Source organism: Rosa chinensis, chromosome 2, assembly GCF_002994745.2.
Source record: "Rosa chinensis cultivar Old Blush chromosome 2, RchiOBHm-V2, whole genome shotgun sequence".
NCBI lineage: Eukaryota > Viridiplantae > Streptophyta > Magnoliopsida > Rosales > Rosaceae > Rosa > Rosa chinensis.
Window position 1 is genome coordinate 74,354,168 of NC_037089.1, and position 16,062 is coordinate 74,370,229.

The 16,062-nt window shown below is 42.6% G+C and overlaps 2 protein-coding genes across 2 annotated transcripts; one reads left to right on the top strand and one right to left on the bottom strand.

Annotated features, from left to right (window-relative positions):
• Positions 1-1,234: 1,234 nt before the first annotated feature.
• Positions 1,235-4,162, top strand: LOC112187786 (vacuolar protein 8). Its single transcript, XM_024326715.2, has 2 exons — positions 1,235-3,216; positions 3,629-4,162. The coding sequence occupies exon 1, from the start codon at positions 1,493-1,495 to the stop codon at positions 3,188-3,190; it is 1,698 nt and encodes a 565-aa protein (XP_024182483.1). The 5' UTR covers positions 1,235-1,492; the 3' UTR covers positions 3,191-3,216; positions 3,629-4,162.
• Positions 4,163-6,380: 2,218 nt separating this feature from the next.
• Positions 6,381-9,356, bottom strand: LOC112184980 (putative clathrin assembly protein At1g14910). The gene has a single exon (XM_024323198.2). It carries the CDS (start codon positions 9,220-9,222, stop codon positions 6,514-6,516), a length of 2,709 nt encoding a protein of 902 aa, XP_024178966.1. The 5' UTR covers positions 9,223-9,356; the 3' UTR covers positions 6,381-6,513.
• Positions 9,357-16,062: the final 6,706 nt, after the last annotated feature.

Here is a 16,062-nt window from a genome sequence, read left to right on the forward strand (position 1 = left end):
CTTTTCTTTTTTCAGCTAAGATATTTCACACATTTCAGCTGAGATATTTGTAACATATCTCGGCTGTCGAAATTCGCTCAATATTTTAGAAATTAAGGACTTATAAAAACGGTCTGATCAAACGAATTAGCCTCAATACTTATCAATAGAATAATAAGTCAAAATTAATGAAATCATAAATATTCTCATGAAAAGTTAAATTTACAGTGGGTTATAATAAGGAGTTTTGGGCCTTTTGGCATAAATTGGTCAAAATTTTAATGTGAGTCGAAAAACACAATTTCATTAATTGTATGAGTTTTAAAAAACTCATACAAGATAGATAGAAAATATCTTACTAATTGAAAATTCATTAATTTTCTTATAAAGCAACCATATGAATTGATAATTAAGATGTTTTTTTTGCATTGAGACTTTTGGATTCAGTCCTTAGACATTTCAGAAAATATCCACATTTTTTAAGTTTTAATGGCGCTTAATGTTTTGATGTTGTAATTTGTATCCGTTTATAAAATATCAAAACATTCAGAAATGTAAAGTTTTCCCAAAAACATGATGTTTTCAAGGTTTTCATGAGCCATTTGAAACACGTAACTGGAAATCTAATCAATACCTTGAAAAAATGATATCTTAAAATACAGAAATAGGCTAAATAGCACTTGAGAAGAAAAAAGAAATAGGCAAATAGCTCATTTCCTGTTGGTAGCACCTGAGATCCCAACTTGGTCCAATGATCAAAACTCTATAGCCCGGGAAAACTCTATCAAAAAGCCCAAACACCAATACAGCTACATGGGTCATCACCATGTGCAACCACAAAGACAGGCACCAATTGTTGCACCCCCGCACAAGTGCCCCATTTTCGGAGCGCCAAACACCGTCTACGGCCCATAAATTCCAACAAACTAAGTTTATGGCGAGTTAAGCATCAAAGCAAGCTTTAGAATTAAATTGCTCAACCCACAAGACGACACATGTGGTGTTAAAATGAATCACTCCACATTAAGTTACACTATCAATCCTTACTAACCCAAACCGATATATATCGGTGAACTACGTTGGTCTCTCGAAAGATGAAAATTTGCTTCATTCATGATGTCAGGCCCAAAACCGATCCACATCGAACCATAGAAAGGGGTAGGCCATGTGGCCCAGGCCCAGACTCAAGACCCACGTCTATTAGTTCGTTAAAAGTGAGAAGAAAAACTGTCACACACGGCTTTTTTTTTTCCCCGAGCCACTGTAACCATCACTCTGCTTTGAGTCCTTTCCACACACTCTCTCTTCTCATTCCTTGCCATTGTTGCTCTTCCCCACACCTCGATACCTTCGCTTCACTTTTCTCCACCCTCGTGTCAGACCCCCTCCCTTCATATCCTGACCCTCCAACCAAACAACCTCAATTTTTCTCCTCCACTTTCATGCGGCCACCGCTACCAGAATCCCACCCAAACCCGACCCGGCCTTAGCCCGGACCCGACCAACCTCCCCAATGCAGAGCGCCACCTCCCCCCTCCAAACCCTCCTCGACCTCATCAACGAGACCCTCTCCCTCATCCTCCGCACCTCCCTCACCGTCCGCTCCTTCGCCGGCCGCTGGCAGCCCCTCCGCACGAAGCTCGCCTCCCTCCAGACCTCCGTCGCCGACATCTCCGACTCCCCCCACTGGGCCGAGAACCCCCTCCTCTACACTCTCCTCCCCAACCTCCTCTCCACTCTCCAGCGCCTCAAGGCCCTCGCCGACCAATGCAACGACACGTCGTTCACCGGCGGGAAGCTCCACATGCAGAGCGACCTCGACATGGCCGCCGCGTCCCTCACCAACCAGCTCCGCGACCTCGACCTGCTGCTCAGATCTGGCGTGCTCCACCAGTCAAACGCCATCGTTTTGTCGCACCCGGGTCCCGGGTCGGATAAAGAGAATCTCAGCTTCTTTATCCGGGACCTCTTCACGCGTCTGCAAATCGGCGGCGTCGAGTTCAAGAAGAAGGCTCTCGAGTCTCTGCTTCAGCTTCTCGAAGACGACGACAAGGCCGCGACCCTCGTCGCCAAAGAAGGAAACGTCGCCTATTTGATTCACCTTCTCGATTTCCACAACCAGCCTTGGGTCCGAGAACAGGCCGCCTCCGCCGTCTCGCTCCTCGCCGCCTCAAACGACGAGTCGCGCAAGGCGGTGTTCGAAGAAGGGGGTTTAGGCCCGTTGCTGAGACTGCTCGAATCCGGGACTACCACATTGAAAGAGAAAGCGGCAATCGCCGTCGAGGCGCTCACCGCCGACCCGGAAAACGCCTGGGCCGTTTCAGCCTACGGCGGCGTCTCGGTCTTGATCGAATCCATTCGATCCGGGACTCCGGCGACGCAGACCCACTCGGTCGGCGCCATTAGAAACGTGGCTGACGTGGAGGAGATCAAGGCGGCTTTAGGAGAAGAAGGGGCTGTGCCAGTGCTACTCCAATTGCTCCTCTCCGGCACCATCACCGCCCAAGAGAAATCGGCCAATTGCTTAGCGATTTTAGCCTCAACCGATGAGTATTTCCGAGCTTTGATCATCCAAGAACGCGGCCTGCAGAGATTGATGCATTTGATCCAGGACTTACTGAGCTCGGAGACGTTGGAACACGTGCTCCGAGCCATCGCTTCGCTTTCGGCATCAGAGCCCTGCGCTCGAGTCCTGTCATCTTCAACCTTGTTCCTAATTCAATTGGCCGAGTTCATAAAGCAGGGTAACTCAATCCTCCAGCAAATCTCAGTTTCTTTGCTTTCGAATCTGTCAATTAGTATCAGCGATGGGAATAAGCGAGCCATCAGTAGCTGTATGGGGTCATTGGTCAAGCTCATGGAGTCGCCAAAACCGGTGGGGCTACAAGAATCGGCGTCGCAAGCTCTTGTTTCGCTGTTGACGGTCCGGTCGAACCGGAAAGAGTTGGTTAGGGACGAGAAGAGCGTGATGAGGCTGATTCAGATGTTGGATCCCAGAAACGAAGCAGTGAGCCACAAGTTTCCGGTGATGCTAATCTCGGCGATACTCGCCGGAGGAAGCCAGGGATGCAGGAAGAGGCTCGCGGTGGCCGGAGCTCACCCACATTTACAGAAGCTAGCGGAGATGGAGGTCGCCGGAGCCAAGAAGGCGTTGCAGAGACTCTCCGGCAATAGGCTAAAGACCATTTTCTCCCTGACTTGGAGGGAATAACGGAACGTGGTACCCGCCAAAGAAAGGTCAGTTTCGAGATTTCAGTCCTTGTAAAGTGGGTTTGACTTATTGGACTTTATTGCTTTGACTCTGCTTAGCCCTATTAGAGTATGCCAATTGTGCATGGCCTGCCTGTCTGTTCTGTTTAAAGCATCCCACCTGGCACGCCTATATAGAGTCAAAAGACAATTCTACCCCTTTAGATAAACTAATAGAGTTTGGCCGGGTGGGGCCCCGCAGTCACAGAAATCCTATTATTCCTGGAGTACGAGTCTATGGAATATTTAAGTCGTATTGAAAACCCTGTACCTTGATTGCCGCCTAATTTGGGCCAACCCATCTAGAAGGTCCAACATTTTTACCTTCACAATTTAGCTGTTGACTCACGAGGTATTTTAACTGTTTGTTTACTCACGAGATTATTGGTTTTTACGACAGGGAAAAGGAGGAGTTCGATTGGATTTTTCTAACCGTCCAAGAATGAGAAGCTGGAGGCTACAAGCTTAGGCGACAAACACATACATCGTATACCCAACTTTTTTTTTTTTACCTAATCTTAATATCTATCTATGTTATATATAAATCCTAGTATAAAGTTAATATTATAAATTGGTAAAGAAAAGAAAAAAAGAAGCATGGATGCGGTTTTTAGGGAGTATCCTTGGTTTGCTGTTCCTTTTAATTAATCTTTTAATCTTTCTAATTGATTCACTCGTGAAAGCTGCAAGAGACAGAGAGAGAGGTTCAGTATGATGATGGTGAAGCACATTGTCATTTTTTTTTTCTTTTCTTTTCGGGTGTCATTAGCACATGTTTTTGTTTGGTAATGTACATCCTCCTTGAGAAGCCAATGTTCGTAATGGATACGACTTGGGTTTCTTTTAGTTAGAATAGAAAGAGTGCAACTGTTTTTCGTGTGCTTTTTTGACCAATGATGTTCTTGTGAATCTTATGTATCTGAGCCCTTCAATTCTTGTCATGATGATGATGATGGTGGATGTTGATTGCTTGATTTTGATGTAGATGTTGGGGTTTGTTTAGCTTAGGATAGGTACAATACAAATAGTATTATGTTATTATTATGCACCCCAAGCCCCCAAAGCTTTTAGGGCTTAGATTTTGCTTTTTCCATTCTTGTCTGTGTTTCTGTGGAGGCAATGGGAATGGTAATCGATGGAAGTGAATGATGAAAAAGCTTTTAGTTTCTGAAACACACTAGCTAGCTAGTGACTTGGTGAGTTGGCTTTCTCTTTCAGCAGATTTGGTGATTGGTAAGGTGGAGGAACTGGGGACCCTCCTCTCATGCTTGTGTCAGGAATTAGCAAGCATGATGAGTCTGAAAACCTAAATGAGCATAGAACCCACTACTCATCCCTACTCGATGTAAGAAATCCAGTCTCCATTTAAGCCGGTTAGCTTGAGCTTCACATCACAAACAGGGATGAGTGAGAGGGATATGGTTGTGATATGTCACGAGTAGAAAAGCTGGCTTTGAATATTTGGTAGGGAGCACCTGGTAAAGGGGAAAAGATTGAAAAATTGGTAGTGGAGGAAGGCAAAGGCGTAGATGTAGGGAAGACAGGAGTATTGGAGGAGAGAGCCAAGGGTGTCCCTAGTAGAACCCAACAGCGACCTCACATGGGAAAGAAAGATTTGCGTCAACAATACCAGAGCGAAGTAGGATATCATATATGGTTGTGATTCACTGATTCTACTCTACCATACACCAATGTACGACATACTTTTAGTTTTTTCTTTTCACGTTTCGTTATGAAACAAATTAAAATCGTCTTATATTTCACTGATTCAAAAGATAAATAAATCAGAGTATGCCATATGCTAGTGTAAGGTAGGTCTCTCGTCACAGGGTCAAAAGATTTTGTAAATTACAAAGTCAAATATAAACAAAATGCAAATTATGCTGATAAACAAGATGCAACTTCACACCTTCTAATTTTATACGAGCCGGATCGCAAATGTCTGTTTTTAACCGACCTAACATTGAGAAAAAAGGGAGCCAACTCCTTTAAGAATTAACTTATTAGATATGACCTATGAATGTGAAACTGTGAATAATGAAACTAATGATATGATGGATGTGTCATGTCACTCATGTGTGGTCCAATTTGTCCTCCACAAGTTTGTCACATGCTGTTGCTTGCCTTTGCCTTCCCCCCGCACCAGACACCACCCCCTCTCTTTTCTCTCTTGTATTATACCCTACTACTAGTACTCTCATCATATATATTGCATTGCATCAGATGCTGTGCCATGCTATGCCTACTAAAGAAAAGCTAATGCCTTTTCCTGGGTCACATGTATCTTTCCCGTGATATCTCTATCTCACTCTTTAAAGCAGCTGCATCAACTTAGCTGTAAAGCTTCTTCACTCCATTCTCTTTCTTTCTCAATTCTCATGAACCAACAACCAGTGCTGATTTCTGCCACTTTCCAGCCAACAGTCCACGGTTATTACGACGGTTGAGTTAACTGGGCCTTTTTGGTCCCATTACATCCCACCAAATATCGGATTCATGTTTGGTTAGATCTAATGGGCCTTAGTAGTAGCTGAGTCAGGTGTCGATACAAGAGTTTTGGTCTGAAAATGCACAAACTATTTCTTTCAATACAATCTGGAAAAATGAATGAAATGATCTCACAGTACAAGGACTTGTAGTAGGCCTCAATATTGCTCTGCCTCGTAGCGAGGACTTGTGTAGTCGATCTAATCTCTTCTAGTATTGTTAAGCACATTCCAAGCCCTCATTTAGCAGGACACCTCCATCCACTTGTGGGTCTTCTAAAAAAGAGGACCATGTGCTTTTCTTTCTTGATGCTCAAATACATCTCATTTTAGTGGGCTTCCTAGTAAAACCCAAAGCCACTTTCTTCTTCTGTAAAATTAGACCAGTTAAATGTTGAACATTATGGGCCAAACTTGTTCGGCTTCTAGGAGATGTTTATGCTTTCAAGAAGCAGATATTGCCAGATGATCCGTTCGGTAAGTAAAAACCAGGATTTCCCAGTTTGTTGCTTAGCTCTAGCCAAAAAACAAAAAAGAATTTGCTGCTTATGGTTGAGTATAAATCTTCAAACCTCTATGTTGGAGATTCAGGTCTCCATTCGTGCAACGGGTTTAATATGTTTCGAAGCCCTTGGGGTCAATCTAAGTGGTGAGGGAGGATTGTGAATTGAATTAAAACTAGAATAAATCGGGAGTTCGATTCTTACTCTAATATAACAAGGAGAAAAGAAAGAAAAAAAGCTTTCTAAAGAAAGTGATTGCCATTGCAATATGGCCAAGACAAAGTCACCATTACACATCAAGTCAAATGCTTAGCAATAATCTTGTTTTGTTGCTCCAACCACTGTCTTTGTTGATGCAACACAGTTTCTTGATTCACTGTTCCATTACAAATTGTTTCCCTTGTACTTGTCAGGCCAAAGAAGGGTCCGAACGGGTCATCAATTTGGATAGCAAATGGCGAACCAAACCTTGGTGTGTCGTTGCCATTAGTACTGCTCTTTGCCGAGAAAGTTGGCACGGCCATGAACTCATTAGGTTCCTCTGAACTGAAGGTTGGTGCTACTATACTCCCATTGTTAGGAGTCAGCTCCCCAAACGTTTGCGACAATCGGCTCTCTCTTGAATTTTCTGCATAAATTGAAAGGGCCAAAGTCTTATCCTTTGGAAATTCTGCATGAAATGTTGGTGCTGTAATGCTATTATTTGTATTCTGCGCACAAAAGGATGGTGAAAATGAGCTTCCTTCAGGACTTTGAGCAGAAAATGATGGTGCGATTTCAGTCTCTTTCAAATTTTCTGCACAAGATGGAAGTGCCAAAGTCCTATCCCTCGGAAAATCTGATTGAAATGTTGGTGCTGTTATGCTATTATTTGTATTCTGCGCACAAAGGGGTGGTGACATTGAGCTTCCTTCCCCACTCTGAGCTGAAAATGTTGGTCCAATTTCAGTCTCATTTGGATTTGTTGGTACCACAGTGCTATCTATTGTATCCGCCGTAAAAAAGGTTAGAGCCACCGCCCTCTCATTTGAGTTCTGTGAAGAAAACCTTGGTGACATCGTGCTTTGTTTTGTACTCTGGGCCAAGTACGTTGGAGCTACATTTCTCCCATTTGAGTTCTGTGCAGAAAATGTAGGAGACATTGTGCCTTGTTTTGGATTATTGGCCAAGAATGTTGGTGCCATTGTGTTCCCATTTGAATTATGTGAAGAAAATGTTGGTAACATTGTGCTTTGTTCTGAACTGTCAGGCACAAATGTTGGAGCCATTGTGCTCCCATTGGAACTCCGCACACCAAATGTTGGTGGCGCCAATGGCTGAGATGTGGAAGGGAACGAAAACAAATAGTCCAAATTTTCTAAGCCAGCGTTACTAATTGTCTCATTGGAAGTGGGAATTGCAAAGCCCTCAACTTGTACACTGTCTTGAAGAAATGGATTGTTTTGGTGTAACGCATTGCTCGTCAAAGAATTCTGAAAGAAATAGTCCAAGTCCGGGCTGGACGATGACTCCAACAGATTAGGAGACAGGTTGGGAGAAGGAGAAGTAAACAGGTTGGGAGGAGGCGAAGCAATCGATGATGTTTCCATTGCACCAATTTGATTTGCAGACTCAAAAAGAACAAGTTCCCATGCAGGTTTTTCACCTTCTTGATTAGCTTGTTGAACCTGATCTGTTTGTTGCGGTGGAAAGACCTCAAAAAGATCAATCTGAGGCAAAGATTGGCTCGATGATTTATCATTACTACCAACCATGAATTCCGGTAATGGTGACTGAAACGGAGACAGGGTCTTCTCGGACAATTGCTCATCGGAGGTAAGAAAATCTTGCTCGGCCGACCACGAAGGGCTAGCCCCATTTTCTATACCGCCAACACTCATCAAATCCGATAACGACGTACAAGCCGAACCAAAAGCTGAGCCTCTCTCCGATGCACCCTCGAACGGCTCCGAATTAGCAGACTCAAATTGGTCCGGGCTGGACGCCGCCCCTTTATCTTTAACATTCTGATTCATATACTGCGGCGGAGATCGACCTGGAAATGAAGCTTGGTCTTTCACAAACTCCTGCAATGTCTCGATCAGCTCCTCAGAAATTTTCTGCACGCTTGGATACTCAGAGGTCCTCCCAACACCTAAAGCCTTGCAAGTTCCATAAAAAGTAGAAAGCTCTTCGAATTGCTTCGAGGCTTTTACGCATGCATGAAAAGCACTTAGACATGAATGGTATTGGAGATGAAAAAAGCTATCTAAAAGCAAGGCCAGCCCGTCCGAAATGTCTCTGTATAGATCGTAGGTCTCCTGGACGATTGCGTAGAGGGAAATGAGGATTAAACGGTTCGTTTTGGCGGCACCGGAGGGGATTAATGGAATGGCTCGATCCAGCAGTTTCTGCCAGAATTGAATCCGGTCCAGCAGCATCACCGGCTTCATGTCCCGAACCACCGGTTCATTATTATTGCCTCGTCGGCGGTTACGGGTGTTGTTGATGATAATGCAATCCTGATCTCGCTGGTAGGTGAAACGCCGCTGGAGCTTTCCGGTGAGGAAGCAGTCGAGCCTTTCTTCAAGGTAGAGAGCGAAGTTGCGGACGAAGGCGGTGTAGTCCCAGGGACATGAGGTCGAGTCATCACGAAAATTGGAGAGGTTAAGGATCTTGGCGCCACGTTTCGTGGCGTGGAGGACTTCAATGGGGAAATAGGGGTCGCCGTCCTGGAAGATTCGGAGGACGAGCATGAGGGACTTGATGGCAACGATCCAGTTGCGGGTCTTGCCGATGCGTTTGGCGATGGCTTGGGCGCAGGTGGCAGCGTTGGATTTGGAGGCGGAGATGAGGGAGAGGATCTCACGGACGTACTTGTCGTCGATCGGAACGACGTCGTGGGAGGTGGCCTTGAGGATGGTAACTTCGAGGCTGGCGAGGTTGGAGGTATTGGAGACCTTGGCTAGGCTTATGCTCGTCTGGTCTTTCACTGCCCCGATTGCCTTCTTTAACTTGCTTGGCATTGCTTATGAATATCAGTAAGTAAATTTGCATGAATTTCAAATAGGAGGGATAGTTTGTGCATGAAGCTAACGAGTATTCTTCTTTTTCTTTCTTTGGTTTTGGAGAAGATTGGACGTGGTGAGACCGTGAGAGGGATTCCCAATTATTTTGGGTGGTGTAGAAGATCGAAGAAAGAGCTTGGCCTTGAGACTCGTGTTTTTGTGGACGTGAAAACAGAGACTCGCACTTGTTGGTTGACCGAGTCATTAGCTTAATTACAGACCATTAATTTGCAGTACTAGTTGCTGCCACTCTGCTAGTCTTAGATTTGTATTGTGTGAATGAGATCTGGTTCAACAATGTGCATGGGAATAATGCAGTCATTGAAGTATGATTATAAAGATACTCTGCTAGCCGATAAGGCTGCTGATCCGCTCATGGACTGTTTGTTAAGTTAATTAGTCTTTTTTTAAACGAAAAATTAAGTAGAAAATCAAAGGACAATGATATAGGGTCTCAGTGAGGCATAATATTTATGGCCTCAAATCTTAGGTGTCATGTAAGCAAATACTAATTTTATTTTCAATTTCATATAATATATCTTGCCACATCAGCTATTAATTATGTATTAATTTAAGAGATATGTCTACAAATTCTTTAACCAATATTTTTCTTCATTTATTTAAATTATTTCCTATAATTTTTCTTTCCAAATAGCATAAATATATTGAATTAGGTGTCAAGAAATATGCAAATTGTTGTAGAGAAACTGGATTTGAGAGGAATTTGCTGTGTATTCTCATTGATAATAGGAGCCACTTTATATAGAGGATTCCAATGCATATAATCTCAATTATACAAGAAAAGTAATCGTACATTGAATAGGAATCTAGATCCTTCTAATTTAATCATATTACCACTAGAGTAAGTAACCTAGAGTTTGAGCCAAACACAAATTATGGTTTACTTGAACACTCCCCCCTGTGTTGCCCAAACGCGGTGCTTCTCTCATTGCCTCGTTAAAAATCTTGCTGAGTAACAAAAACCCAGTGGGACAAAAATAACCTCGGTCGAAGGGGAAAAAGTGCACAACACACCCTTCACGATTCGAGACAAACATGTAGACATCTTCCCCTGATGTCTGCGCCTCCCCCTGATGACTACGATCATGAGAGTTCAGATAATTTCCGCAAGCCAATTCTTGCCACATGTTTCTCGAATGTGGATTTGGGCAATGACTTAGTAAACAAGTCTGCCACATTGTCCTCAGATCGAACCTGGTTCACTTTGATCTTGAGGAGCTTCTGTTGTTGCTGATTGTAGAAGAATTTAGGGGATATGTGCTTGGTGTTGTCGCCTTTGATGTAGCCTTGCTTCATTTATTCAATGCAAGCAGCATTATCCTCATAAATTCTTGTTGGCTCATCTGTGGTAGACTTCAGACCACAATTACTTCGAACTTGCATAACTATGGACCTAAGCCATATACATTCACGAACTGCTTCGTGAAGAGCAATAATTTCTGCATGATTCGAAGAGGTAGCAACTAAGGTCTGCTTTGTAGACCTCCAAGATATCGCGGTCTTTCCCATGGTGAAAACATAACCAATTTGGGAACGACCTTTGTGTGGGTGAGAGAGGTACCCAGCATCAGCAAAACCTTTCAAAACACTTATATCATTTTGGGATGGGGAGAGGGAACGCGGTCCACCATATGTGGCGTCCTTGACACTAGATGGGTCCGAATCCATCTTCTCTCTGTAGGGATAGAACAAGCCCATATTGATCATACCACTTAGGTATCGAAAGATATCTTTAACACTAGTCCAATGGCGTCGTGTTGGCGCAGAGCTATATCTAGCTAGCAAGTTCACAGCGAATGAGATATCCGGTCTTGTGCATTGTGCTAAGTACAATAATGCGCCTATTGCAGTTAGATAGGGCACTTCTGCCTTTAGCACTTCTTCGTCGTCATCTTTTGCACGAAATGGATCATTCTTTGGATCAAGACTACAGACGACCATTGGGGTGCTTTAAGGCTTAATCTTGTCAATGTTGAAACGCCTAAGCATCTTTTGGGTATAAGCTGATTGATGAATCAGGATACCATCTCTAAATGTGCTCAAGTTCTAAACCGAGGCAAAACCGTGTTTTCCCAAGATCTTTCATCTCAAACTCGGATTTCAAGTGTTCAGCGGTTTCCCTTAACTCTTTAAGGGTGCCAATTATGTTCATGTCATCAACATAAACCGCTACTATTGCAAATCCGGAACTTGTCCTTTTTATGAACACACATGGGCATATACATTTCCAATCAAGTAGTCACTTAGACGGTTATATCACATCCGTCCGGATTGTTTCAATCCATATAGTGAGTGTTTCAATCTAATTGCAAACGCGCTCCGTGGTTTGGAGCCACTTGATTTGGATAGCTGAATTCAATCTGGAACTTTCATGTATATTTCTGTATCTAGATCCCCATATAGATACGCTGTAACCACATCCATAAGCTGCATGTTCAGTTTTTCAGAAACTACCAAACTGACAAGGTAGCGGAATGTTATGATGTCCATTACGGGAGAATAGGTCTCCTCGTAGTCGATTCCAGGGCATTGTGAGAATCCTTGCGCCACAAGGCGAGCTTTGTACCTTATAATCTCGTTTTTCTCATTACTCTTTCTAACGAATACATATTTGTGACAAACTGGTTTGATGTTGGGCGGTATTGGTACAACATTGCCAAATACCTTTCTTTTCGCTAGAGAATTAAGTTGTGTCTGGTTAGTATCTTTCCATTTTGGCCAGTCAGCTCTACGTTGGCATTCATCAACGGAGCGTGGTTCGATGTCATCGGTCTCAATAATCTCACGCGCCACTGAATAAGCGAATACATCATCAATGATGATGGAGTTTCTTTCCCACGTCCCATGTACACTAGTGTAATTAACAGAGATCTCTACATTCTCAGGGATAGGTTCTGACATTGAGGCTTCCCCCAATGATGTCTCTTGAACATAACTATAATCCGGATTCCGGAACATTCTCATGGGACGGATTTTGAGTATCGATGATCAAAGGATTTGTTTGTGCCTCATTCGCTCTCTTTCTAGGGCGAGTATCCTTCGAACCAATCGGTTTACCGCTCTTCCTTGCGGGAGCTGAGGCCATAGACGCCACATCGTTGCCATTCTGGGCAATGCCGCCATCTCCTGGTGTCACAAGAGTGGCGTTATGTCCATTATTTGGGACATCAATCCTTACAAGCACGTTTGCAGCAGGTATGTGTGATCTCGTCACTTTGGCAACATCAGAAAATGCATCAGGCAGAGTGTCTGCTACGTTCTGGAGCTCAATTATTCTTAGTACTTCAAGTTCGGACTGTGCGGTACGGGGATCGAGATGAGACATAGTGGGGACAGACCACGACAATTCCTGTCGTTCCTGTTGAACATATGTGTTCTTATCTCCCCCTAACGCTGTGAAGACTGTCTCATCAAAGTGATAATCCTCAAATCTAGCGGTAAAGAGATCGCTTGTCAAGGGTTCAAGATAGTGGACGATGGTTGGAGATTCATAGCCAACGTATATGCCCATACGTCATTGTGGACCCATCTTAGTACGATGTGGCGGCGTAATAGGCACATAAATGGCACACCAAAAAATGCTTAAGTGCGAGACATCAAGCTCGTATCCAGTCACTAGCTGTAACGCATAGTAGGATTGGGTTGCAGTAGGTCGTAGATGAATTAGCGTCGCTGCATGAAATATTGCATATCCCCAAGCAGAAACTGGGAGATTGGTGCTAATAACCAATGTTAGTGCTATCATCTGTAGTCTTTTGATAGCAGCTTCTGCGAGACCATTTTGGGTATGAACACGGGGAACTTGATGCTCTACATCAATCCCCAGTGATATGCAATAGTCATCGAACGTTTTCGATGTAAACTCCCCTGCATTATCAAGTCGAATCGTCTTAATAGGATGATCTGAGTAGTGAGCCCGTAAACGGATAATCTGAGCGAGGAGTTTAGCATAAGCAGCATTTCGAGTGGACAACAGCGCGACATGTGACCAGCGTGTCGACGCATCAACCAATACCATAAATTATTTAAAAGATCCGCATAATGGTTGAATTAGTCCACAAATATCCCCTTGGATTCTCTGTAAGAACGAAATGAGTATTTTAGGATCATTTGCGTAGGACCGTCTCGGTCCTAATTTCGCAAAAGAACAGGCTTTGCAAAATGAGCGAGGGGCCTTAGAAGCAACCAATGAGGACTTTGGTTGGGCCTAAGCGTCCGTAGCGCTATTAGAAGCAAAATGTGTGACTACATCTCCCATCATGGCATTAGAGCCATGGAAATTGGTGTATGTGGTGTCATGGCCACTAGGAGAGGAAATCATGGCGTCATGCTTATGGTTGCTGCCATTGATGGCGTCATCACATGGACTTGGGCAGCCCTATGGCCCCCCAAGAAGGCTGCAGCGCTAGAAGCTGCAATTATTGCGGTCTTGCTAAGTCCAGGAATCAATTTTCGATTCTTGCTTCTTCTCACTCTGAAGAATGGATGTCCGTGTGAAGTCTTTAGTACACGGATGATAGGAGCAGTTAATGTGGTATTTTAATAGTTAATTCCTCACATTTTGCTTAGTTAATTCCTTAACGAATCGATTTTTAACTCAATTTCTATTTTTTAGGTACATTGGAGTAGATGATGATGAAATGAGCTGTTTGGCCCCAAAATGAGCATTTTGGCCTGACAAAGCGTGTCTTGGAGAAATTGAGCCAATGAGAAAGCGAGCTAGACAAGAAATGAGGAGTGACAGACTAACCATCCGAACTCCAAATGAGTTGAAACTTTCCAGATTCATTCTAGAAAGCCCAAGGATCATTTCTTATGAAGAGTACTGCCAGAGCAAACTATGAGTGGAAGGCCTTCAAACAATCAGTCCAATTTTCTACAGAAGCAAAACTGGAAAACTGGACCTGTAAGAGGCCCAGCAGCATTTTCGGCCCAACTGCATGGAATAAAACTCTAAAAATTTGTCAGGATGATCTACACTCATAGTGGAACATTTCATATGAAGAAGTGGAAGACATATAATGAAGTCTTGTTGGAGAAATAATTGAAGGAATAAAGGGGCAGAAACTGACCTAAAACTAGCTCAATATTCACATGTTCATGTTTCCTACCCACATGAAGAAAGCTAGATGCTTTTCTCTTTTTCCTTGGATATATTTTTCTTCTACAATCTCTTTAATAGATCATCATCACTTCCATGTTGTTGCACCTTCATGCTTTGCTTTCATTTCATCATTTCTCTATCTTTTCCATATTTTACAAATCACTTTCATTATTTTTCTTCCACTCATCATTTCACTCTTCTTTTTCTTCCCTATATAAACACCTTCTCCTCTCATTCTAAGACACATTCCTTCATCTATTCCATCTTCTTTGTCTCTCCATTTCCTTTCCATTTTCCTATACACATTCCTTCATCCATTCCATCTTCTTTGTCTCTCCATTTCCTTTCTATTTTCCTACACACATTCCTTCATCCATTCCATCTTCTTTGTCTCTCCATTTTCTTTCCATTTTCCTACACACATTCCTTCATCCATTTCATCTCCTTGTCTCACCATTTCCTCTCCATTTTCCTTTCCATCCTCTAGTTTCAAGTTTCTGCATTTCCAAGCAAAGAGAAGAACAAGCCATGAAGCCTCCTAGCCGTCATCATCCACCTTGTGCCGTGATAGTGAAGTCTTGCTTTCAAGATTCAAGATCAACGTCTCAAGCTTTTCATCATCCACTCCCTTCATGGTGTAATTCTATCTTTTTCCTTGTAATTTCTTTTGGTTTTATTTTTTTTGGATTTCCAAACTATGAGTGAGTAATTTTCTTGTTGAGAACTAGTATGAAATCCTAGTTATGTGATGGATATTTAGCTTTTGAATCTCTTTTTCGATTACAAGGTTTTGTGAATGCTTTGTTTGGTTTTGTTTTATAAAATCTTTTATATGTTTATGTCTTAGATTGATCACCTAAAATATGAGCATGTAATTGGAGCTAGTTTTCAGGTGCAGTGCGTTCACGGTCTTAAAACACTCAAGTAGTAAAGCCTACATGTTAGGTGAAATCAAACAAATAGAATGCATGCTAGGATGGCGTTCCTCACTAGTTTTGTACTCTAAAATCAATCTTTCCAAAGAGCTTAATGTGTTTATGTGTGCTTAATGAGTTAATTTGATAGGGTAGCGTTCTACACCTTGATTGCATATAAGCAACCTTAGGATGCAGTGCGTTCACGGTTCTAAGTAATTTTGGAAAAAATAAGGCTTTAGCGGCGATCCTAAAGTTCTTGATTGGTTTCATTCACATGCCTTAATAATTGAAGATTAGGTTAAATTGTCTTTCTCTTATCTTAGCTAGTGGTGGATTACGAAGTTCTCAACGTCCAAACATCTGATTTGGAATCCCTAAAAATTGAAACATTTTCTTTCTTTTATTATTGTTTGCGTTTTGAAAACTCCAATCCCCCCTTTTTACATTAACTTGTATATATTTCTATTTTTTGTTTTATTTTTGTACATAATACTTTTTACTTTATTATTTTAATTCTTTATTTGTTATTTTTGTGCATAAAACTTTTTACTTTTATTAATTTATTTTTGCAATTACAGGTGTACCCTCAATCCCCGGACTGAACGATCCCTGCTTATCCTATACTAACAATTGTCTTTTGCAGGGTAATTTTGTACGCTTAATTCAGGCGTACCAACGGAGCATCATATCACGACCAGGATGCCCTAGTCGGTCATACCAAAGCCAATATGTGTCTGAATCCAAGAGATCTTCTCT

What these genes read in the sequence shown, in the direction of transcription:
- LOC112184980 (XM_024323198.2), bottom strand. Translation starts at nt 9,222, where the DNA reads ATGCCAAGCAAGTTAAAGAAGGCAATCGGGGCAGTGAAAGACCAGACG.
- LOC112187786 (XM_024326715.2), top strand. Translation starts at nt 1,493, where the DNA reads ATGCAGAGCGCCACCTCCCCCCTCCAAACCCTCCTCGACCTCATCAAC.